Source organism: Asterias rubens, chromosome 2 (genome assembly GCF_902459465.1).
Source record: "Asterias rubens chromosome 2, eAstRub1.3, whole genome shotgun sequence".
In the NCBI taxonomy this organism is placed as follows: Eukaryota; Metazoa; Echinodermata; class Asteroidea; order Forcipulatida; family Asteriidae; genus Asterias; species Asterias rubens.
The window spans coordinates 3,189,022-3,215,139 of record NC_047063.1 but is presented as its reverse complement, the minus strand read 5'-3'; the positions used below and the strand labels follow the sequence as shown (position 1 = coordinate 3,215,139).

The window sequence follows — 26,118 nt, the reverse complement described above, 5'->3', positions numbered from 1 at the left end:
AGGAACAAATTGATTTTTACAAATGTGTAGTTTTTAATAAAACCTGTTCAACATGTACTGAGTGGCTGTGAGAAGATAATAATTTTAAAGCAGTTTAATGAACTGTTTTATTATTTGCTTGAATTAACACCATGGTAATACAAAACTATGGGAAAGTTTTGTCTTTGTGAGTTAAATGTCTGTTATTGTGTTTACTTATGTTTAACAGTATTTTACAGGATTTGGTAACACTGTTAAAAGCTTCTTGATCATGAAGTCCATACAAGACAATTTTGTTGATGAAATATTTCCCCCTGAAACAAAGCCATACTGCATCTGAAAACCTTAATAATGCTGATTTTGGTTGTTTCACAACCCAAATTGAAACATAGCATGGTTTTTCACTATATTATTTTGTAGAAATGGATTAAGTGCAAATTTGTTTTGTTTGTTATTTCATGTATAAGGTTGAATACACAAAGCATTAACACTGCCCACGACTATCGTCACCTCTTTCAATCCCGTATAATAACTTTCAACATCCAGATAAAAGTGTTTAGAACAACTGATTAAAATACTTGCAATTGATATATGTGTTACATGCATACAGTTATTGGTTTATAGTTAATTAAATTGTAATTTTATTTTTTAGTAATTGTTTCAACTTTTAATTAACTACTTGTTCTTCTTTTGAAAGGAATAATTCGATAGTCTTCACATAGATTTGTCATTTTGCTAATTTATCTGAACTGATAGTACACATTTTAATGATTGAATAGTAAATGTAATGGTAGTACAATTAAAGGTCTAATCCACACGCTGTTAAAGTATATTTCAATTTACAGAAACACTCTGTATTCAAACCTCAAAAAATAAAACCATGAAGCAATAACGAAATCTAACATTTTTTTGTTTAAATGAGAATAAAATCTTCTATGAAGACACATTGATTAACAACATTAAAAACAATTTTTGTTTATGTTGAATTAGAGAGACCTCCTGAGATAGAACTTTCATTTTTGATGCTAAAGGACAGAAGTATTTCTGTCCAGTCGTGTATTTAATATTTTTTTGTTGAAGCGTCGCTAATTATCTGCAACACAGGTGTGTTTTTTATTTTGTTCAAGTGAATGTGATTCTGAGTTTGCCTTGTCACTTGGATTGTATGCAATAAAACAACAACCAATTTTATAGATTGTTTTTTTGTCAATTTAATGCTGATTTATAGGCAAAATTATCAATAAAGTTACATGTGAAAGTTTCAGCTGAATATAGTGTCTACTTGCTGGTAGCGCCCCCCCCCCCAAAAAAAAATATATATATATATATAAAAAATCCATCCATGTTTAGCGAGGTGACAGGGGTACCAACTGCATCTCTGGCAGCAGAATTCACTAACAAACACCTGAGAAACGAATCATGAATAAATTGTTTCTCAGATTCAATTTTTTGGAGGTGACAAAATAATCCACACCATAATATTACTTCAAAGGGAATCCTTTCCCAAAGTAGTTTACACCATGGAGGTAGTTCCAACAGCTGCAGTACTTCCCAACAAGTAAGTTTTTTTAAGGTCATTAAATTCTAGTAGTTAAATTAAGTAGGTACCATTCTATGACCCCATCTTTCAGTCTCTAAGCTTTGTTGTTGATGTCGCTATCAAAATTACCCCCACAACAACCCAAATTCATAGAGTCGTTTAGTTTTTGTTTTGTGGCAGGCTTATTTGATTAAGCTGTTGGCCACAGTAAAAGGGTACGTTCCACACAGGACCTTGACTTCAGTGCCTCTTATTTGAACCTTTGTTTCCCTCCGCTGTCTGTTGACATTGGGACGCGTCCTGCCGGCATTAAACGCAGCCTTTCCTACTTTATGGTGTCCCTGTATGGGATCGGGGCCGCTTAAAGTCACCAAGTCCCCCTGCCTGTTGCTAACAAAGGTCCCACTGCGCTGTATCAGCTCGGGTGACCTACGACCTTTGACCGGTGTTATATGACCCGAGGTCGGGATACTGTCATCAGGGATGGGGGTGACAACACTGTCTCGTTGGCACGTGCAGTCCCTTCTGGCTTGCTCATCGTCTAGTTTGACCCCCGGGATACCGTTCCTGCAGCGAGAGCAAGCCCTGCCCCATGCTCCATCTATCTTCCCTGCTATTTTATTAGAATTAAAGAGTGACAGCCAAGAAAAGAAGATGAAAAATGAGAAGGAGGAGGAGGAGTGGGGAGGAGGAGTGAGGATGTTGAGGTAGCCAAGGAAATAGGAGAATTTGAATGAGACAACAATGAGATGATGGATGACAAGGTTTAATGAAATGACACGAAGAAATGTTTAAGAATGGATGATTAAAGTTAAGGAGAGGAAAAAGAGGTGACAAGGTTGAAGAGAACAAAAGATGAGGGAAAGGATACAGGAAGGCGGAGGATGGGGATAAAACAAAACAAAAACAACATAATGTGAATGAGTGTACCATGCATTCCCAAATTGGTGTGAGGTTTAGACAGTGCAAGTCCTGTGAGCATTCAAACAATGAGACCCATTTTATAAGGGCGATTTTGTTTTCTTCATACTGTAAGGGATTTCTGTTGTTGAACCCAGGGCAGGCTTGGAGGCCATAGTTTTGTTTGCCCTTGTTTGTGTAGCCTTGGTGCCCCTTCAAAGTTTCTGATTTGTTTATTTAGCCTCAGTGCCCCTTCAAAAGTTTCCAATAGACTTTTAGAGTTACCAAATTTCGAAAAAAATGAAAATGACCTTGTTCTCTCAAAGATGAAACTACAACTCGTGTATGTAGGGATTTCTCAACATTTTCGAACACAGGAGAGACTTGCACAGTCTACAAACATGCCAGATGCTTTAGTAATAGCTATGTCTGTGTGAGGGGTAATAATTACAAATACAGTTAGTTATTATTTATTACTTGTTTGAATTAGCAAAATTAAAACTTCAGCAGGTAGCTACTCAAGTTTCGATGAGGTTTATATTAAAGGGGTAAACTATTATGGTAACATGGGCGACTTAAACATGATACGATTTAAAATGACAAAGACTAGGATAGTTTAATTTAAATTTGTTACACAATTATTAGTTTTATGCATCATTTTGTCTGAAATGGCTTTTTTGAGAGTGAAGTTTGTATTTTATTTTAAGAAGTAAAATTGTCTGACGTACAACTTGCGTCATGTTGGCTATCTGGTGGCGTAAGTTCATCATTTGATGATTTAGCTTGCGTAAACGCAGGCGATGCTGCAGAAGAAAAACAGAAACATGCGAATGGATGATTAACCATGGAAGTATGGGATTAGCATGGGATTAGCATGGGATTAACATGGGATTAGTGGGATTGCATGTGATTACATGATTGCATGAGTTTGAATGAAGATTATGAGTACGAGATGAGAACACAACAAAGTGATGTTAAAAATACCCATTGCGCAAGCGCTAACTGTTGAGAGAGGTGCATGCTGGTCTAGCTAGCGATCAAACTTGATCCTTAGCTAGACACACATGCACCTAATTCCAAGCCTAACGCACCGAGCATTTGCGATAAGGTCTATGGTGCTTTGGTTGACTATGATTAGAGGTTAGGGAGATTTGGGAGAATAGACTGACAAGGGTAAATTGCACAAGGTTTTCTTGGAAATTAATCATTTAAAAGTAGTGTTTCACACTGTTCTTTAACCATTCCTGGCAAAAATTAAACAGTATTTTCACCAGTTAAGCACAAAATCGGTGTTTTCTTTAAGCGAGAATGCAATAAACTGCACATCTGAATAATCTTGTATGCTTCAAAAATATTTAACAAGGGTCATTTTTGAAACCACATCTCTCTTGGAGGAAAAATGAAAAGTTGCAAAATGTTTCTCTCAGTTATTCAAACACTTGCCACAGTATTACAACATCAAGGTTAGGTAAGTATTAGTATACATTGAATGTACAATTGACCAACACACAAAACAATGAAACACAAATACAAGAAGTTAAAAATGGTCATCATGCAGGAAATGTATAGATGAAGTTTGAAAAGTAGCAGAGAAAATAGAGAAATAGCAACCCTAAGAATTCCTTCTAGAACCCAACACAAATATTGCTTGATGGAACAAAAGTCATGTATTTCAACACAACAAGGGTTTGGATTTGTCCCGAAAAAAGTTCACCAGGACCACCAATAGATAGAATCCTTGACGGATCAAGGAAAGCCACGTCAATTTGATTTACAGAAGAGAACATTCGTGGAATCAGTTAAGAATTCCCACATCCTTTTTCAACGTGGAAAAACAACAACCTTCCACACTAGATCCCATCACCAAAACCACAGGATAGCAACACGATGTTGCGATTAATTACAGTATTGAGAAATATCCCTAAATTGCAAAATCAATTCTCACAACAATTACTGCATTATAAAAACACATTAAAAAGGTTGGGAGAATTGAGATAAAGTGAGCATGGACTGTGCTCAAAGACCCTAAATCATTCCCAAGACACATGTCAAAAACTTTAAAGTCTCACAACATTACGGTATCATAAAACACATGAAGTTGGGAGAATTAGATAAAGTGCTCAAAGACGGTGGACCCTAAACCATTCCAAAGAGAGTTCCATAACTTTAAATTCTCACAACATTACGGTATCATAAAACACATGAAACAAGTTGGGAGAATTAGATAAAGTGCTCAAAGACCCTAAACAATTCCCAAGAGAGTTCCAAAACTTTAAATTCTCACAACATTATTGCATTGGGTAACACACCAAAGGGGTTGGGAGAATTGGTTTCGGTGAGCACACGGTGCTATTACCTGTACTGTGCTCATAGAGCCTATAGATGAAAACAGCAATCAATCAAGAATGAGAGAAAGAAAAAAAACCAAACAGATTATCCACATGGATTCAAACGAATGTTGGTTAAAACGGATAAGGCCAACAAAAACGTATTTAGCGTTCCCTGCCCGGTTCCCTTTTAGAGGCTGCCTCCTCTTTTTTTTTACGGGAAAAAAAGGATCCATTTAAAGGTCTAAAACAAAACAAAACCCAGTTGGTCTTTAAAAATGTGTTGGACTCCAAATAAAAAAAAGGAGCGGACATTAAAAAAAAAAAAAAAAGGTGGGGGGGTCCTCATTCTTTTTTTTCTACAAAAAGGCAGAACGCTAAACACTTCTGTAATTCTCCGCAGCCTAATGTTACTCTTTTCTATCACGATTACCATATATATAATGAGTAGGGGGAGATGGCCTAAGCTTTCGATCCAAACCGGACCTTCTTCAGAGGCTTCTACACGATTACCATATTCATAACTAACTAGAGTGAAACGTTTCACTTTGCAAGGTATAAAGTGGTATTAATAGAGACCAACTCAAAATGAGTCTCAATGTCAGCATGGTGTCAGAATACAACAGTATTCAATGAAAACTTACAGAGTATTTAAACTACTTATTTCAGTTGTTATTCTCGTCAAAAACATCTGCTAAATCTAAAATGTATAAAATGTATACAGTTGTGTTGCTACAAACCCCAATTAAAAAAAACCCAGTAGTATTGACCCAATTCACCTGTCGTCATCATCAGAATAATCTTGGATGCGCCATATTGGTGGGCAATGTCACTGTGCGTTATTCAGTTTTATATAACACCCAAGCAGATCCTTGCCGTTTGATTGGAGGATTGTCCGTCACGTGATAGCAAATAAAAGTACCATTGCACGCTGAGTCACTCACCGTGCTTTTTCGTTCCATCCGAAAAGTACCATTGCACGCTGCCAGCGTGCAATGGTACTTTTCGGATGGAACGAAAAAGCTGAGTAAAAACATCACTGCGTGCGCGTTGTCTTCGGTAACGCAGCAAGGCATAATTAGTAAAATTACTAGCAGTCGTCTTCTACAATTAAAAATTGGAGGCCTACGCTTTGTTTGTTTAGAAAGTTGTATCTTTCAATCAAAATGACAAAGATCTACTTGGATGTTATATAAAACAAATAATGAATGTTTTTCATTCGTGCAATGGTGCGAATATGTTCATTCATTGAAAGCTGGAATGTTCCATTCAACTCGGCTCCGCCTCGTTGAATAGAACATTCCATCTTTCAACTCATGAACATATTTGCACCATTGCACTCATAAACATTCATTATGTGTATAATAGGCGATGCGGTGTTTACACGTAAACCTATATTGCCCACCAAAATGGCGAGTGTGGCACAGTCGCCGCGTGTGACATGTGGCAAAGGGTCAATACAGTGTTTGTGTAGTTCAAATATGCAGCTGATGTGTATGTAGTTACTATAATGAGGTAGATTGAAAGCAGTTCTACTACGCAGAGTAGGTTAATGCGAGGTGTTTGGGGATGGGGCCGGATTTCAGGAAACTGCCAATGGAAAGCAAATTCTTTCTGCTTCTTTTAGCAGAAATGTTTGCTTATAGAGAGCAAGCGTATTTCACAGGTAAGCAATTGGTAGTTTCATATTTGTGTTTATTTCAATTTTAGCAATTGAAATAAACAGTGGTGGGTTGAGCCTAATGGAACTGCTTCTGAATATTTTGAGTCCACAACCTACAAAAACATTGCACAATGTATCAAAGGGGAGGGCCTTATAATTTGGCATTTTAGAGTTGTAGAACTTTTGTTTACTATGTTGCGTGTTTTGTAGGATTGTATTTTGTTGACAATATCAACCAACTGAAGCAGAGATTTTATCTATATTTCTATTGTTGTGAATGTCCCACTTTGTGGTCACTTCCAAACGCAATGTGCATCATACATGTAGGTTTAAGGCATCATGCGCTATAATTTTATTTTATTTTATGCAAGTCGCCAGACACACAAGGCCACTTCAAGGTGTGGGCTACAGTCAATTATTGTTTTTCCATGGGTCGTTGCCACCCACTCCTGGGGCTGGAACCGGGTTACCCCTTTTACAGTCCATATGGATGTAGGCTTGGGTATCATCCATCAGAAGCCAAATTGAACAATTGCATAGAGAATGCCTAGCCCAGTTTGCTCCATTTTGAAGTTGAAAGGCTTACTCCATTTTGGATCTTTGTTTAATGTATTTTACAGGATTTGGTAGAGCTGAAAGATGTAGTTGCAGACAGTGTTTAAGGTTTGTTCGATCAACCATGAAACAACGAACTTGTGAACTTTTTAACTTGATTCATTATGAGTCAGGACAAAAAAGTAAAAACCATGTGCTGCAAAGTTTTCGGTATGCGATCACATTGTCCTTAACTTTGGTTTGCATCGACCAACTTCAGCTGTTGTATTTGTTTTTTAAGTTTCCATTTTTTTTATAATATGACTGCATTTCAGAGGAAAATATTTCATAGAAATAGTGCTCTTACCTGAACTTCATAATCAGCAAGATTTCAGCCTAAAATTAAACAATATTTTGTATCCTTACCAATCCTGTAATACCGTTTGTTGTTTATTATAGCATTATGCGCTGGAGTAAACCGAAACGCCATTGGGGCAAACTACAAACTGCTTGCCGTTTTTATCAGGGTTATGGTGTTGCATCTTCAGCTTGGGATTAAACACCGACCTGTGTTTCGTGGATTGTTTAGCCTTCTTCGGGAGTCCTATATGATAAGACCCGATGCTCGGTATTTCAGTTACTTGGTTCACAGGACTAATTGGGGTGGGGGGCGTTATATTCGCCTTGTGATTGTAAATTGTGTAGGCTTTAAGGGATTTGTACGGCTGTAGGCCAACTCTTTGCTCGGGGGCAGGGCCTCCCTCTACCCCCGACCCTTTGACCGTCACCGCTCTGAGTTTCAACTCCTCTCTAACAACTTCGCTCTCTTGGCTTACATTGGGCAAGCGGAAGTTACGTTTCCGACGCCCCTTTCTGACCTTGCGGGTGGTTTTCTTAATGAGCTCTAAGTCATCTTTACTAATACCTGCTAACTTCCGGGTCATTTCATCTAAATTGGTTGCCTTGATGGACTCGGGGTCAGTCTCTGTCGACGTGGCCTCCACCTTGTTGTAGCTGGATCGCCGCGGGCTCATCTGTACCGTGGTCTTCCGGAGGACTACTGGGGGCGACCCGTCGGCGAGTCTCGGGCTGATGATGTTAGGCTGGCTTCTCTGCCTGTGTATCTTGAGGAAGGGGTTCCTCACCCCGGTCCCTTCAATAGCGAGCTGAGCACCGACGTACGGCGGCACCGTTACTTGATGCTGTGGGGAGAATAACAAGTGAATGATGAGAAAACCTTCAAATTTAAATTCAATTCAGATCAATGTCACATCCCCATACCGCTCTTAAATAAATGTTTCTATTTAGTTCTATACAAGATTATTTCTTGGTTAATTAAAGACCTTTTTTTTCATTTCAAAGTTTCAAAGGCATACTATATTGATGTTAAATATGTCCTATCTCAGCCTCTTTTTTACACCTTCCTCTCGTGTTTTTTTTTATGGCAAAACAATTATGTACTTGCTTTCCTCAGAATGGCATTGCTGTTTTGCCATCGAAGGGCCGTCTCAGCATTCTACCGAATAAGACATCCCTTACGTTTACTATTATTAGTTTTTTGAGCAAAACATTACAAAACACAATTACAAAGGAGCAATTACATGAAGATGAACAAAAAAGTAAACAAGACACAAGCAAACAAAGTAAGCAATAAAAAACAAGCAAACAAGTAAGTAGGTCCTTACTGAATTGATTGTGAAAAAATAATTTTAATTTCATTAAAAAAGGTCAATAACTCACCTGTTTGAATGCCAGTTCAAACTTGCCCGTGTCACAGTTCTTATCATGCCTCCTGTCCAGGACAACCTTCATGGTGTCCTCGATGACGTCATGACAGAGCTGCTCCGTAATCTCGGTAGTGGCACCCATCGCTGGGGAGGAGTTGATCTCAATCAGCCACGGATGGAAATCTTCTGTCAGCATGAAGTCCGCTCCATACAACTCAAACGAATTCTGGAGATCAAGAATTAAACAATTCTTTCAAATATTCTGGAATTAATTCAAGGATTTCTCTATGTTTGTGCTGAAAGTGAAGGAAGTAATTTCTAATAATATTATTTTACAGAGAAATTTCAAGTAAAGGGATTCTTTGACTGTTCTTTTTCTGTAAAAAAGGTTTTTGGTATTGGATTTGATGAAGAAGTGAGAAAGCATTCCGAGTTAAAAAGAATAATTCAATGGAATTGGGATTAATGAATGGTTCTTTACAAATTGCTGCTAAGTCAATTAACTTGGGTTAATTTAGTCAAGTAACTTGGGCTAATTAAGTAAAATAACTTGGGTTAATTTAGTCAAGTAACTTGGGCTAATTAAGTAAAATAACTTGGGTTAATTAAGTCAAATAACTTGGGCTAATTAAGTCAAATAACTTGGGCTCAGTAAAGTTAACTTGATCTCAGTAAATTAACTTGGACTGGTTAACCAACTTGTGATTAGTAAATAAACTTGGGCCAAGATAATTATGTTGTTAAGCTAAACTGTGCCAAGCAGGTTTTTCAGACTTGAACCCAGAAGACTTGTTTTACTCCCACACCTTGCGCATCTCTACAATGTCTTGTGTACACTGCAGTGCAGCGATGACGGCTTTCTTCATTCCAGGGTAAATGCTGTCCTGCCAGACGCTCCCGCACCCTCTGTTCTTCAGGTACTGCTGGAACTCTCCGCTGGTCCACATATTCTCATCGGGGAGCATCGAGGAACGGGTCGTCGCATTCTCAAAATTCTTCTGGACAGAGAAGTTGGAGAGATGTATTGCTCTGTTGAAAAACAAAAGTTTTAAACTTAAGAACCTGTTGATGTTTGTTGCGTTGTCATTTAGCCTTCGGGAAAGACTCTGCGAGGGTCGAACTGTCGGGCCGTTAACTATTTTTTCATTTATACCATCGGCCGTTTTTGTTGGTAAGTTGTTTGCAATAGCTAATTCTATTTTCTCAAACGAAAAATAAATAAGCATTAAGTAGATCAAATAGCATAATTTCTTTATATCTGAAGAAATACAGCTATTTTGTTTCACCAGGTAGATAGAAAAGGTTGAGGTCAGATCAAACTCTGAAATGTCTCATCCTTAATACATCACTGATATATCCATTATTCAGTGGTATATCATTCAGTGATACATCAGTGAGTAATATGTCAGTGATATATCAATGATATATCAGCAATATATCAGTACTAGTTATCGCGGCTATATCTCAACACTGGTACTATACTTACGATTCAAGATTATCCAGAGAGAATGGTTGAGTGCAGAACCTAAGGTACGAGTCTTGATAAAACCAGATGGTCAAGGGGTTCCAGTCGGTCACCAGAAACCACTGCCGGATATCAAACTTGGTGTTATAAATCAACAGAGGGCGCTCTATGTACTTCTGTACGACCCACTTGCCCTCTTTGACGATGGTCGGATTGCCGACTAGTTTGAGGATGTCCTCAAGCTTGTTCATGCAGATAATTCCTGGAAATATAAAAAGATGAAGGACAGTTTTAGCACCACATTATTTGATAGACTTCTTCTTTGGTGTGTCGTAGCGGACCGGTTAAGAGCATCAGACTTTTTTTAGCTCTGGTGTTTCAGCAGAGTGTTGGTTCGAATCCCGGTTGTGGTACTTAATAAATAATAATAACCATATTTATAACGCGCCTTTTGCCAAATGGATACAAATGCCAGGTATTATTACTGCAAGGAGTGGGACGAATTTTTGAGATATAAGACCTAATCCTTAAGCACCATGTAATGGTTTACAAGGTGCTGTGGCGCAATATGCTGCCAATCCAGCCAGGAACACCGGGGCGAACCCCTTCTCTTTTCGATAAGTGCACTGGGTTCTTTTACATGCGTTTACACAACACATGGGACCAACGGCTTTACGTCCCATCCGAAGGACGAAGCAATGGTTATGTGTCGTGCTTAAGGACACAAGTGTCACGGCTGGGGTTTCGAACCCACACTCTGCTGATCAGAAACACCAGAGTTTGAATTCGGTGCTCTTAACCGCTCGGCCACGACACTCCCACTTGTGTCCTCGAGCAAGATACTTAGTCCTTCAGATGGGACATAGGTCACCAGACCCAGAACACTTACCTCTGATAGACCTTGGTGTTTCTGGTTCACATAGCAAGCGCCCTTGCTTTCTTCATGCTCGTTTATATAGTTTATTTAGGACTACTTTATATAGGCTTACAACAATCAACGGTTCCAAAAATGGCATTGCCTTAAAGCCATTGGACCCTTTCGGTTCATAAAAAAATAAAAAAAAATCACAGATTTACAAATAACTTACAGGGTTTACAGAAGTAGTGGTGAAAGAATTCTCTTGAAATATTATTCCATGAAATGAATTTTGAGAAAACAGTAAAACAATATCAATTCTCGATAGCGAGAATTACAGATTTATTTTAAACACATGTCATGACACGGCCAAACGCGTGGATACAAGGGTGGGTTTTCTCGTTATTTTCTCCCGACTCCGATGACCGATTGAGCCTAAATTTTCACAGGTTTGTTATTTGATATATAAGTTGTGATACACGAAGTGTGGGCCTTGGACAATACTGTTTACCGGAAGTGTCCAATGGCTTTAAAGGTCTTAAACTTCAGGTATGGTAGTCTTTTGGTAGATCATTAGTTCTTGTACAGTAATTTGTGAAACTTTTAATTGTTTTTTTTTAAATAGATATTTGGGCATTATGAGGTATGAAAAGCAAACAAAAACGGTGGGGTTGATTTTTTTACCTCTGCCTCTCGACTTCGCTCCAGGTTTGATGATCCAAGTATTGCGCAGTCCGTCCATGTCAAGCTGGGGTGAGACACCCCTTACCCTGTTCAGCATACTCTCACATGTTGGACACTGAGAGCCAGAGTCTGCTATGACGCCACCGTCACTGTAAACAAGCAAGAACGAAATTTCTTAATTTGAAAGTTGTAAATGACAGAACCACAATGAGAAAACTTTGGAAGTAAAGCCCGGTTCCTACTTCCTGTGAATGCGAATGCTAAGCGAATTTGACATGAATTTGACGTCACAACCCACCTTTCGCAAGTGAGTTGAGCAAAGTTGACTGCTGCGAATTATTCCTTGCGAATTTATGACGTCAACATTCGTATCGCATTCGCAGGAAGTATGAACCGGGCTTTAATCATGGGTTAGCGGGGAATTTTGGCTTGTTCGCAAGCATACTCCACATTACTAGGCATCTACGCTTACACAGCTAGCGCAGAAGTTTGTCGCTTGCCTTGCAAGCAGAGAATGGTGATCGTAAGTGCACAATTTGGGGGTCAACAGAACCATGAAACTAGGCCGCAACAAGAAGAGATGGTCAATACAGTGCTTGCCCAACATCAGTTTACAGTAAAGCAAACACAAAACTCAAACCAGTTACAAACTTACAAAATTAGTTGATAATACTGTCGTATGAACTCCTCCCATTGTTTCTCCGTCATTAACTCCGGCACGTCAAGACTCCTATCAATAAACTCGTGGCTCAGCTCGTCGAGGTAATTGTGCACAATGTCCATGGCTGTCTGGATCAAGGATGCCGGTAAGACCGGATTAGTTCTCCTTTTCACTTTGGACTGTTTGGATTGTTTGTTGTTCGCCGGTTTGGATTGTGAGGTTCTGGGCGAGGTTGGAGCGTCTTCGGCGTCGGACTTGACCGTGTCTTCTTCTGGGATGTCTTCGTTGTCGTCCATAGGGACGTCTAGTTCACCGTTGTGTCTCTGAACGACCCACTTCAAGATGCTGCAGGCACAGTTTAATCTGTAGTCAGCTTCAGGTCCAAATTAAATAGAAAATATATATTAAGATAATTCATGACAAGTATGTTAACAGTTTGATGTGGTAGTAAAAGCCACACTCACACAGATCCTTGTCATTTGATTGGTAGAAACACGTCACATGTCATCCATTATTTGTCCATGTATTTACTGCTACAATGCTCCAAAATTGAATATTGGATAGGCTTGTCCAAGGCTTTTTCATTATGGATAATTATTGTACACTTTGCAGTCTTGTTTTTAAAAGTCTCGCCACTTGTTTGACCAAACGAGACAAGCTTGTGTCACAGATGACGAGGTTGGTGCCTACATGGAATGCTCAACACTGTTCAGTCTTTTAGTAACATTTTTACAGAGCGTGGGGTGGACGAGTTTCCGTGTCTAGTTATTACAAATTTCTAATTTTCAATTTCAAAGGAATGAATATTGTACTTACCAAGAAAGGCTTGCTTCTCCTCCTCTATACAGATCTTATATGAGCGGGGATAGAAGGAGTCTGCATCCATACTCTCATACCATTTCAGATTACGAAGATGTGTACAAAGACCACTCTGAAAAAGACACACACACAAGACATAAGGTTAATTTGTTTCAGCACTGTGCCCCTAGCAGTTGCAGAGTACCTGAAAGCCATTGGACCCTTTCGGTAAACAGTATTGTCCAAGCCCCACACTTCGTGTAGCACAACTTCTATATAAAATAACAAACCTGTGAAAATTTAGGCTCAATCGGTCATCGGAGTCGGGAGAAAGTAACGGGAAAACCCACCCTGGTTTCCGCACGTTTCGCCGTGTCATGACATGTGTTTAATACGAGAATTGATATTGTGTTAATGTTTTCTCAAAAAGTAAAGCATTTCATGGAATAATATTTCAAGAGAAGTCTTTCACCATTACCTTCTGTAAACCCTGTAAGTTATTTGTAAATCTGTGAACTGTTAATTTTGTTTCTGTACCGACAGTGTCCAACAGCTTTAATCAGCACAAAATAAACACACAGCTTAGACATAGCGCCCGATCGACACTTTTGCCTTTGAGCAGGACTCTTCACTATAGATTCAGGTAGATTATAATAATAATAATAATAATAATAGCGGCTTCTTATATGTCGCACATGTCCGTCACCCAGTGACGCTCCTGGCGCTGTAACATACAGTATTTCCTGCAAGATGTGGGACTACGTTTGAAATATGACATCTAATTCCGATAGCAAGGTGCTGTGGCGCAATTTGCCGCCGATCGGACCAGGAACAGCGGGGCGAACCCCTTCTCTTTTTGATAAGTGGACTGGGTTCTTTTACATGTGTTACATAACACATGGGGCCAACGGCTTAACATCCCATCCGAAAGACGAAGCAATGGTGAAGTGTCTTGCTTAAGGACACAAGTGTTATGGCTGGGGATTCGAACCCACACTCTGCTGATCAGAAACAGCAGAGTTTGAATTCGGTGCTCTAAACCGCTCGGCAACGACACTTCCATGTTGGGTTGAATCGTGACCCAATGGCCCAATTTGCATAATTGCAAGAGATCCGGGTACTGAGCTTCTTATTTTTAGCATTAAGTGCGGAGTGCTATTCATTTCTTGACCACAATAGAGAATCTTCTATAGAGAAGACAACAATAGAGATTGCCCATCTTACCTTCGTTGTGAATGCCCCATTCTTGGCAAAATGGTTGACTATAGTTTCCTTCCTCAGGAACTTGAAGTTGATTGTGTCTCGTCTACACGTCCAGATGAAGAAGGGATCTGAGTTTCGGACAATTCTCGACTGTAACAGATCAAACAAATTCATAATAATTGAAGTTGATAATAATATTGCAATGGATAGTACATTTCATAAAAGTCGAATTCGTTTGGAAATACATCCCTAAACTTCTTGTTCCATAGTGCATAACATTTTCCTTACATTGCTTGGCAAAATGCGCAACAAAAAAACCCAATTTGCTATAAAATAAACTAAGGAAAAGGATGTTACCAAAATGTGCAGAAATGTAAACACATTGTATAATTCATTGGAGTCAATAGAATGAACAAATTTTCAGGGAATTTGAGGTTTGCGTCTACATCTGTTTGTGGGGAAAAAAGGACTTGAGGGGACTATATTTACCATTATTCCGTAAATGTTGTCTGAATCGCCAAGGCCATTGTCATCATCGTCACTGTCGACTGGTGCCATGTTGTAACCGGTGTCATTGTTATCGTCTGTTTGGATAAAGGAAGGTTAAGATTTTAAATATATCTCAACCAACAGAGTTGTGCTGCCTTCTTTTGATTTAAAGACTTTAGAATACAAACAAATGTTTTGTCACCACAATTTTTTTAATTTTTTTTCAATCTTTGGACATAATTCTTTGTTGGTAGGGGCCATCCAGGGTAATAAGGCAAAAGTTTTAAAAAATGTCATCAAAACGATGTGCCCTCCCAGACCCCTCCAGCCAAAAAAACATACATGTTTATAAAAATACAGAAAACAAAAGCATGAACTTAAAGTAAAAAAAGAGATAAAAAAATAAAATATAAAAGTACAAAACTCTACATTAAATTAAAAGCATTGAACACCGAACTGGCACAAACACTATGGCAAGCTAATGAAAATAGACCAAAACTGAACACTCGTAGATAAAACAAAATATCACCCATATAACATTAAGAAACATACCAAGCAAAGTACTGTATACAACAAATATGGGACGAATGTTAAATTTGCATCAGGATAAAGTCTGGGATGTTCTTTTCAAACACATTTAGCGCATTTAGTTTTGGAGAGACAATTTCTGGAGACAGCACAACACACAGTATTATTCTCCTAACAGGTTTGAAAATGAACTCTCAATGTATGTCACAAAGCAAGCTCAATTCACCCTGACACAAGTCTGGAGTTTCATCTTTGAGAAGGCAAGGCCATTTTCATTTTGCAAAGGGCACTTCCATTGGAAAATCTTTAAGTCAAGGGGAAATTGTTGATGGGGCACCAAGGCCAAGACAAAGGGACAATGGAGGCCGTGACATGATGATATTCTTACCATCGTCATCATCGTCAGTGTCATCTGTGTCATTGTCATCGCTTCCTTGTTTCCTCTTGACCTTGTGGGGTGCCATGGTGCGATACTGTTTCTCCACCCAGTCTCGGGAGCGTAAACATTCTCGCACCACTGGATACGGGCCCTGGATTGTGAAGACTTTCTTCATCTGTCAATGTTAAAGACAATTAAAAAGAATTAGTGAAACAAAGTTTGTGGTGTCATCTGTTTCAATCACACTGTATAGCTTCTTTACGAAATATGTATAAATTGATAACTTGGATAAATGCCCAGTTTCCAAACGGGAGTCTTTGCTGACTCATCTGGAACTATAAAGCTATCAAGGCTAGATCCGTATTATATTATTATTGGTTTATTAAAAGTTCAAACATCACAGCCCAAGGGCTGAATTGAGTTTAAAAGATAGACAACAAGAATTTACAAAATATAAACATTAAAAAGGGAAGTGATTACAGATTTTTTTTATTTTTAGATTTATGTACAATTTACAAAACACTTAGATTCCAGCTCCATTAAAAAACAGGGAGTTCAAAATTCAACTGTTGAGAAGTGTGGTTCGGGAAGGAAGCCATCTACCTTACTCAATGCATCTACACAGCTCCATGAAGCCAGCTAGCTCCATGAGATGGTTAGCACAATGGAGCTTGCTAGCTCATGGAAGCGTGCTCGCTCCATGAAGCTTGTTTATTACAAATTCATAGAGCTGCTAAGCACAACAATTTGCTTAGCATGAAATTTTTGCCTTGATAAAAACAGGATTACCAACCAAATTTCCATGTGATTTTCAGGATAAGCAAACAACAGCTGAATACCAGTAACAAACAATATGCAAAAAATGGAAATTTGGTTGGTAACCCTCTTTTTATCAAGAAAGAAGTTTCATGCAAAGCAGATCGTTGTTCTTCCAACTCTATAAGCCTTTTTGAGATATGGCGGACACAATGCTAAAACACTATAAGGTTTGGGTAAATTGTGTATATACACCCAAACCAAACAGTACTCTCCTATCACGTTCGCCATACCTCAAAAAAGCTAATGTGGTGGGGGGAGGGGGGGGCGTTAGCTGCTCTCATTTATAACTTGAATTATACCTTGAGAGCTTTTTCTGCAGTCTGTTTCGCTAGCCTGAGTCTCTCTCCGCTCTGTGCAGTCGTCCTAGTGACTAGACTCTTAGTTTTACTACGAGGGGATGAACCAGGCTCGGGGGAAGTCACAGGTTTACTTCTTTGGTGGTTAGTAGGAGGAGTGGTGCTGGAAGATTCCATTACTTCGTTACTTTCTACGCCTAGATGGGGAGGGGGGAAAAGAATTTGACAACTTCAACCACCAAATACCAAATAAAGATTTTCTTAAAATCAACAACACTGACTACGGTGAAAGGTCGTCTGCAAAAAATGGTCGGGCCGTGACACGGAACGCTAGTCGTACATTATACATATCACAGTTGTGTTATTTTCAGGACGGGCATAGCCAATAGACTATGCCCCGCATAGTCAAGCATAGTCAATAGACTATGCCCCGGGCATAGTCACTATGACGTCATCTAGATAGAAAAAGGGGGCATAGCTATTTCTATGACTCCATTTTTAACCAATCAGATTAGAGGATTCTACATGAGGTATATAAACTGCAATATTATCAACCTACCTTCCACAGGATGTGTAGAGCTTCTCTTATGCAAACCAAAACTTTTGGGTTTTGGGAGTGCCTTTTGTCTCCTCAAGACCAAGCTAGCTCCACTTTGCATATACGGACCTAAAGAAAAAACAAACCATTATAGTTTAAACAATGTATTGACAAATTTGTGCATACTATTTCTTGCTCTTAAAGGCAGTGGACACTATTGGTACTAATTATTAACATAAAACATTACTTGGTAACGAGTAATAGGGAGCTGTTGATAGTATAGAACACTGCGAGAAACGGCTCCCTCTGAAGTAACGTAGTTTTTGAGAAAGAAATAATTTCCACGAATTTTATTTTGAGACCTCAAGTTTACAATATGAGGTCTCGAAATCAAGCATCTGAAAGCACACAGCTTTCTTTCATTATTATCTTGCAACTTCGACGACCAATTGAGCTCAAATTTTCACAGGTTTGTTATTTTATGCAAATGTGAGAAGACTGATCTTTGACAATTACCAAAAGTGTCCAGTGTCTTTAAAGGCAAGGATTATTTTGATAATTGTCAAAGGCTAGTATCCTTAATTGGTGTATCTCAACGTGTGCATTAAATAAACAAACGTACATGTATGAACATTTTGTCTCAATCGTTAATTGATGTTGCAAGAATATAATGAAAGAAAACACACCCCTGTTGCATAGATAATGTGTGTTTTCAGATGCATGATAAAGGCTTTATGCCCTAGGCCTCTCTCTGATTTAATTTCTTTGGTGAAAAAATTACCTCTAAGTCTTGCATCTATACTGTAATAGCACTTAAATCGCATGGGCGCTGCCATTCTTGTTTGGGCGCCGCCATGTTGTTTTCACGTCAAGTGGTGCCCGCACCCTGCTAAAATGATGCGTCCTGGGGTAAATTTCGGGGTACATGTGGGTTGGCGGCATGTGTTGTTTGTGACGCCACAGTCAAAGCGCGAGCGGTAGTAACTTTGAGATTGAGGGCAGGCACCTTGCGCGAGCGCCCAGTAACTTTGCGCGTACATACAGTAAAGAAAAATGCATGGGATCGAGGCACGACGACAGGACGATGGCTGGTGGGGGTTATTAGAACATGTTGTGGGACAGGGAGAAGGAAGGGGCATGCAGTACATCTGTTTGTGAAGCGCGGCATCCCGCTAGTGTACCTAAAACTACATAGGGTGTCATTTCTAACCATTTTTTCTAACACCAACAGCTTTCTAGTAAGTAAGTTTTTATGGTCATTAATTCTTTTACTAAATTAACCTTCTTGAAGCCTCTGCAATTGCATAGATGACTGCATGGGTGGTGGGCCTCGACCTGCCCTGACAGGGTTGAGTGGGGTGGTCATATGCAGCGATACGGAGGCCCCAACCCCTAGTCTTGTATTGCCGTTTGCGATGTCGGCACCCACCCTGCTCTCATTCAGATTAGGGGTGGAGACTGGGGAGCCCCACGCTGTCTGAGAACTCTCTGTATTCTGTCAAAGCAATAGAAAAACACAATTTTAATTTGTTTATTTAATTTATAGGTTGTTAATGGAAGTGTCGTGGCCGAGCGGTTTAGAGCACCGAATTCAAACTCTGGTGTTTCTGATCAGCAGAGTGTGGGTTCGAATCCCAAGCTGTGACACTTGTGTCCTTAAGCAAGACACTTGACCATTGCTTCGTCCTTCGGATAGGACATAAAGCCGTTGGTCCCATGTGTTGTGTAACGCATGTAAAAGAACCCAGTGCACTTATCGAAAAGAGAAGGTGTTGGCCCCGGTGTTCCTGGCTGTGGCTGCTGTATGCGCCGTAGCACCTTGTAAACCCTTATAAGGTGCTAAATAATAGGGTCTCAGAATTCATCACTGCAATAACATATCATTCTGAAAGTTTGTATATACTCAGCGCCTTGAGTACCTTGTTTGGTAGATACGTGTGCTAAATAAGACTTCGATATTACAGTTTTTTATAATTGTTTTTAGGGCAAAGATGAATCATGGCAAGTCACTGATGAGGTTAATTAAAAATAAAGATAACCCAAGAGGCTAATGTGCAAATGAAACAATTGTAAATTGGCTCTCAGGGTCTCGCTAAACAAAGCTACAAATTATTCTTCAGGCCTACAGCAGTGGTGTTTGGCGTCCCTACATTTATTTCCCTTACCTCTTTATCTCTGAGGGAAGTAATGCTGTTTTTCTTGGACTTTGCGACGCTGACTGGGCTGAGGCGTCCTTTGTACAGTATCTGGTGTCTCTGCTCCATCTAGGATGGGATCAAAGGAACAAGGTGTCAGTTTCAGAATTTTGAATGTTGTGGATGTGAAGCTGAACAGCACTTGAACTAAAGCTACATACACCAAGTGGATCACAGATGCGCAACATGCGCATCATTGAACATGTTGAAAGGGCAAGGCCATTTTCATTTTGCACACGAAATGTCATTAGAAAATCAAGGGGAAACCTTTGAAGCGCACCAAGGTCAAGACCAGGGGCAAGGAAGGCCTTGGCCTCCATGTCGTGCAGGTAGTCCTAGGCCTGCCGTCGCTTTCACCAAACTCCCTAACTTAGGATTAATCTTAGGACTTAGGACGGGTTCAGTTCCGTATCCAAATACGTAGAACGCATTGAACCCATCCTAAGTTATGACGGGTTACTCGTCCTAACTCGAGATAGGATTGATCCTAGCGTTACGTGAAATCGACTGCAGTGAACATCATTTTAGCTCGACCAATAAAAATTATTGAAACTTGAAAGCTCTGAAAGGTGCAATGTAAATTTGCAAAAATACACGCGTGGTACAAGCCACTTCGGAATGTCAGCCGCGCATGTCTGTTACTGCTGACAACGGATTTTGTCTATCTCCCATAACCTTTTGACAATAAGGTTACGGGAGATAGACAAACCCCGTTGTCAGCAGTAACAGACGTGCGCCGCTGACATTCCGAAGTGGCTCATTGATATGCTACGTCCACAGCAGGCAACAGTTGCATTGGAGCTCAACACTCTCCAGAAGTCATTCTCTAGATCTGTATCCAACATTTGAAGTATTAGTATCAAAGTCAAGTCTAATGTAAATATTATTGAATTATAAGGTCATCGAGATTATCATATTTCACAAAGCTATAGCGTCTCTTGCTTCCTACTCCTGAACTCAATACTGGGTACCTCCAGCGGAGATATGGATTTCAGTTAACTTGGTTGTTACCAGCCGCTAGGTACCAGCAGTGCACAGTTGTTGTGTGTTCACACTTCACTGTGTACACAGTCGGCTCCACCCACACACACCTTGTGAAATCAATAGTGTACGCAATGGACTGACTTTTAAGTAAACTGCAGATTTGTGTAAACTTTGCTTACAAGTGTTTGCTTTCTGGTGCCATGCACAATGAATGTTAGCATTCATTGCTATTGTTGAAAACAGGGAACATGACCAAGATGGTGACAGTGATAAAGTTCTATACAATAAGCCTAAACGCGATACATGTAGGCCTTACTAAATTGAGGGTTTTTTTTACTGCAGGTTTTCAGTCCTCAAATTACTTGCAGGCCATTGGCTTCCATTTTCTCATTGACTTTAAGATTCTCAAATACTGAATAAAGAATAAGAATACATGTAAGAATGAGAATAAGACAGTTGCGGGTGTAAAAGGGCACGGGCACCAAGGCAATTTCTCCTTGGTAAAGGGCACCCTATGAGGACATTGTAAACTTCTAGGGCGCCAAGGCAGGGGGGCACAAAGGCAATCGCCTTCTTCGCCTCCGTGAAGTGTCATGCCTGCTTACCATTTCAAAGAAGAAGTTCCAGGCCTGAGATTTCTCTGGTAAATTTAGTGTTGGTTGATATGGTTACGTTTGGTTTTGCTTGTGTTTTAATGATTTCCATTGTGTGATTATAAAATGTTTCAGTGTAATCTCCTTTTTATATTGTATAATTATATTTTTATCGTTGGCAGGGGTCTGGTTTTACACATCTTTTGGTGACAGTTTTATACTTTTGTTTTAACCTTGACAGCCCCTGTACAACTTGTAACTATTGTGTATGTCTAAAGATTTAAATAAATAATATATTTTGATTTATGACTGTGTGTTTACTATTTTCTGTATGTGTTTGTCACTTTTACAGCCTGAAATAATCAATTAAATAAGCAACAAACAAAAAATGATAAATAAATAGATGTGAAATCAATGAAGTAAAATAATGTACTTCAAAAATAAGTCAAATGCTGCTAGGCAAATGCTGTATTATTCTCCTTGAGTCTGTTAGTAATATTATCAATAAATAGGCCTAATTAAATTAAATTGTCATTGAAACAAATTCATTTACACACCATGCGGCATTTTTGATATTAGTGTTTGCAAAATGTTTTTTACTATGGTTTTGTTTTTATCTTAAAATAAAAGAAGAAATTAATTTGTGTGCATAATTGTCAAGCTAATTCTTTTGAAGAGCTCAGTTTGTTCTTCGAGTCCTTTATCTAATAGGCCTTAAATGTATCATAACTAACTTGTGAAAATTTATCAATCCCTAACACATAATGGATAATATTCAGATTGACTGGTTTTTGTTATTTATCCCTGTCGTTAAAAAGAAATTCCAGCGACGAGAATTGTTTCACAAAACACAATATCAACAGTCACAACATTTTTATGGCCATTATTTGTTTGAGTAATTTCTGAAAGTATACAATGACTTTATTGCACTGTGACGCTAACAGAGAAGCCATAAATTAGTCACAATTTACTGATTTATACTTCAAGACAAAATTGCCTTTTAAATCCCATTGTACAGTCCTTGGCTGCCTTCCAAAATCAATCAACTGTGAAGTCATACAATGCAGAGGCAATTCCATCACCTTGTCTGCAGTATGTTTCATTTGTGCGAAGCATCTAAAGTATTCATTCAAATCGATTACAAGTCTGTCCCTAGTTGTGAAGGCTACACGTTAAGACGTCAAGGGAACGCTGAGCAAGTACCAAAGAGACGCAGAGAACAGTTGAATAAATTATGCCTGGTTCTCAATGATATTATTGAATAGTTCTTGCTTAATTGTCTCTTCATCTATGATTAATGCGGCCATGGAGTACAGCTTAGCTAGGTACATCTGCGTGGGCAATTAACTTGGTGGTCGTTTAAACCAAGTTTTATGTTGTGTCGGACAATTTCTGGTGCAATAAGGTTAAAGCCCTAAACAATAGTCTGTGCAAATCTTGCGCATTATATTATTTAAACTATTTTTAAGGTAATTTATGGCTACAATAAAACAAGTGATCCGAATGTTGGAGGTGAAGTTACACCATGATGAAACTGAACTGAATTTTGACAAATCAAAGAAGAAACTCAGAGAATAAGAATCTGTGTCAGGGTTTCAAAACAAGAAAGGGAATTACCCAATTTACTGTTCATGCATTGTTAAATGGTCAGACTAAAATCGGAATTATTGGCAAAAGGGTATCTGACAAAAAAGGAACTTAGTTTTAAATTTGTTTCAATGCTTATTTTAAGCAATTTATTTGTATTAGTTGGAGCCTAGATATATATAGAAATGTAATATACAAATTTCTGATTGGGGAATTGTGTTTCATTATAATTTGATCTCATCGAAAAATCTAGTCTTCGTTTGAGATGTTCTTTGTTTAAAAGCAAAAATCAAGTGGGACACCAGTTACACATGTAAACTTGATGCAATTTTGACTGGAACTTTAAAACCATTTTCTGTTTAGCTAAACTTTTCTGTGCTTAGCAAGTTTTTCGCACTACATACAGGCTTATGAAATTGGGCACTGTAGCAAGTAGCATCCCTGAAATGTGGGTTCCACTCAAATGTTTTTCATGGCAGGACTTGACCTTTTTTTAAATGGTTTTAACAACAAAGGAAATAGAAGATGATTTTCTAGTTGAGATTTTACCACCTTTCTGTAGAATCAATTTCGCAATTTGTCAACGATACGTCAAATACTTTTTCACTCATTTTAACAAAAAGGGATATCTCATTGAGGTGATTAGATACTATATTGTTTCATATCAAATGAAAAAGTGGTGGCGTGATACGGAAACTTTTCCCAAACAGCAAACACTGTCACGGTATTGTCACAAGAATGTCAAATACTTGATCCACATTTTCAGTGAGGTGACAGTCAGTGGGTACACACCGCATCTCCCACCTCTTATTCGCAAACCGACACAAACCCTCAGACATCTGAGGAAATATTTTTGGATGAAAACTATTCCAACAATATTGGAGATGATACAGAACAAACCTCCGTACTTGGAGTAAGCCTGTATGACTACTCCTAGCTAGAACTATAATGAGATTTGTTCTGCTATCGCCTCCATGAAGCAGGCGATAGCGGAACGAACCTCGTAGTTCTAGGAGTAAGAGTAGTAACTCTAGCCTTTGACTATTAATTATTATTATTATTAGGTTAGTAGAAACACTATCTATTAATTTATTAAGGAAAGGAAAAAAAAGTAGTAATTAGTATTTTAATTTATTTAGCCTATAAAAATGACAATTTGCAATCATGACAATGCAACTTCTACAACAAGTACGTACAAAACAACAAATACAACAGTCTTCTTCTTCGATTAGACTGAGTATATCAGTCCACTATCTGATGTCTGACTCTGGTTAGGGCCTGCTTACACAGTGTGATAAAACTGTCAGTGTCAAAAACCAAAACAAAGAAATCTAATGACTTCTCAACTTACCATTTTTCGTTGTTTTTCCAAGTGCTGCTCTTGTCTAGCCATAAACGTTGTCCCCAGCGTCTCGGCAATCTTGAGACTTGCCGAACTCATCTGCGGTTTGAAGGTGCACTCATCTTGGTTGTGCTGCTGTACCGCAGCCAGCCGCGTTGCCCTGGCCCTTTGCAGCAGCCCCGATCTCGACTGCCTCCCCTGGGCTAAACTCAAAGATGTCGTGTTCAGTTTAGGGGCGTAGGCAAGATCGGTTTCGATGGAGAAACGATGAGGAATGGCCAGGTCGTTTGTCGAGCTGGAGGTGGTGGACACGCCATTATTCAGACCCTCACTCGACGGCGATGGTACGAAGGCGGCGGTCGTCAAGTTATCAACCTCGCCGTGCATGGGCGGCGCAAGTTTCTTTACCAAAGAACTTTGGCTGATGATCCCTGTCGATAAATCCAACTGAAGCATTCCCGTTTACCCCCTTTTTAAGGGGTACTTCCCTGGCCAAGAAATCTCACAAGAACTTTTATGTTTTCCTGCCTTCTACATCATTATAATTTAATTAATTTACAGCGCGGTTCTAGTTCACTTATAATGGTTTATTTGTGATTACAATTAGCAACAATGAGCGAACATACCTTCAGCGCTAGCCAATCCCCATGTTGTTTATCTCCATGGACGCACGCTATTTCAATGTCATGTAAATAACCTTCATCCAATTTCACTGGCAACCATTGGCGTCCTTATCCTCTGAACAGCATACCCCGGGTACCAGCTATAGCAAGAGGGCGCTATTTCAATTTTGTGGTCTCCCATTATTTGCATACAACGGTCTATTGTGATGGGATTAGATTATTGGTCAAACATTTTGAGGATCATCCCGGCTTGCCACAACAGTGGATTGAGTAGCAGGTCGGATCAGAGGGTCGGCTCATGAAGCAAAATTGTTTATTGCTCCATGGTCAGATCAAATTTTGTGCTAAATATTATGAAACAACCAAAAATTCATATATTTTTTTAAAACTTTGCTTTTATTTTTAAAGAGCTAATAAAGATCAATACATTATAATCCTCGTAAATTTTCAAGCTTCAAATCTACTGGTTCTGTGAGTCTTCGAAGTAAAAAATCACCTCGATTTTCGGTGAAAAAAGTTCTTCTTAGAGACGTGTTTTTCACCAATAGACTAACAAAAAAAGCCTTAATGTTCTTTCCAAAGGGGATACGTACGGAAATCACCCCTAATTGATGACAATGTTACTTTGGTTGGAACATGGAGGAAGGAAGAGAAGGAGCTCGAACGAAGGGACTTCAAAAGTCGAACCCGTGGTACCGCGGTCGTTTAACGACACCTCGTAATCACCTACATACCTTACACAGACAATGGGCGACCTGGCGTATGTGAGTTTGCGCGTGCGCACTTGGTTCTTCACTCAACTATGGTGTCGTATGTCGTATGGATATAATACAGAAAAACACATTTTTTGAGACCTGATAAAAATTGTGTACACTTGTGCTCCAATTGAATACCAACCACCCTCGTGTGCTAATACCCAAATTTTGAATCACCGCTAGTGACCGGAAAGTCACAAAAAATGTAAAAATATGCCATGATGTTTCCGTGAAACACCACAAACTGTATATGAAAACGTGATTCACAATTCTTGTCTCCAAAGATTCAACTTTACACGAAGGCAACGGTGCAAAGCGGCGGTACCGCACGTTCTGTACAAAGAGATTTAATCCTACTCGTTAATCGGCCGTCCAGCTGGAGGTCTCCTATCTTTTTCCACTGGTCAGACAGGGGCATTGTCAGAGTATTCGTTTGTTACTCTGCGGTTTTGTGGGTCGTTCGAGCTCCTTATCTTCCTTCCTCCATGGTTGGAAGTACAGCATTTTTCAAAAGTGTAAAGCATTCCTAGGCCTTATGTGTTCAAGGCAAAATAATCACACAAGTTTGAATCTGAGAAACGTTACTGTATGATACGTTTAACAGGTTATGTATTCCAATTGAGGACTTTCGGCGATATTTCAAAAATCGCTAC

At 39.1% G+C, this 26,118-nt stretch overlaps 1 protein-coding gene across 1 annotated transcript; it reads right to left on the bottom strand.

Moving 5' to 3' along the window:
• Positions 1-1,294: 1,294 nt before the first annotated feature.
• LOC117304198 (tubulin monoglycylase TTLL3-like) lies at positions 1,295-24,606 on the bottom strand. The gene is made up of 16 exons (XM_033788649.1): positions 24,097-24,606; positions 19,552-19,650; positions 18,668-18,881; positions 17,408-17,515; positions 16,852-17,045; positions 15,743-15,908; positions 14,827-14,921; positions 14,359-14,487; positions 13,153-13,267; positions 12,331-12,709; positions 11,676-11,824; positions 10,157-10,397; positions 9,477-9,699; positions 8,684-8,896; positions 7,869-8,145; positions 1,295-2,132 (listed from the first exon to the last, which is right to left on the bottom strand). The coding sequence occupies exons 1-16, from the start codon at positions 24,541-24,543 to the stop codon at positions 1,702-1,704; spliced, it is 3,480 nt and encodes a 1,159-aa protein (XP_033644540.1). The 5' UTR covers positions 24,544-24,606; the 3' UTR covers positions 1,295-1,701.
• Between the last annotated feature and the right edge of the window lie 1,512 nt (positions 24,607-26,118).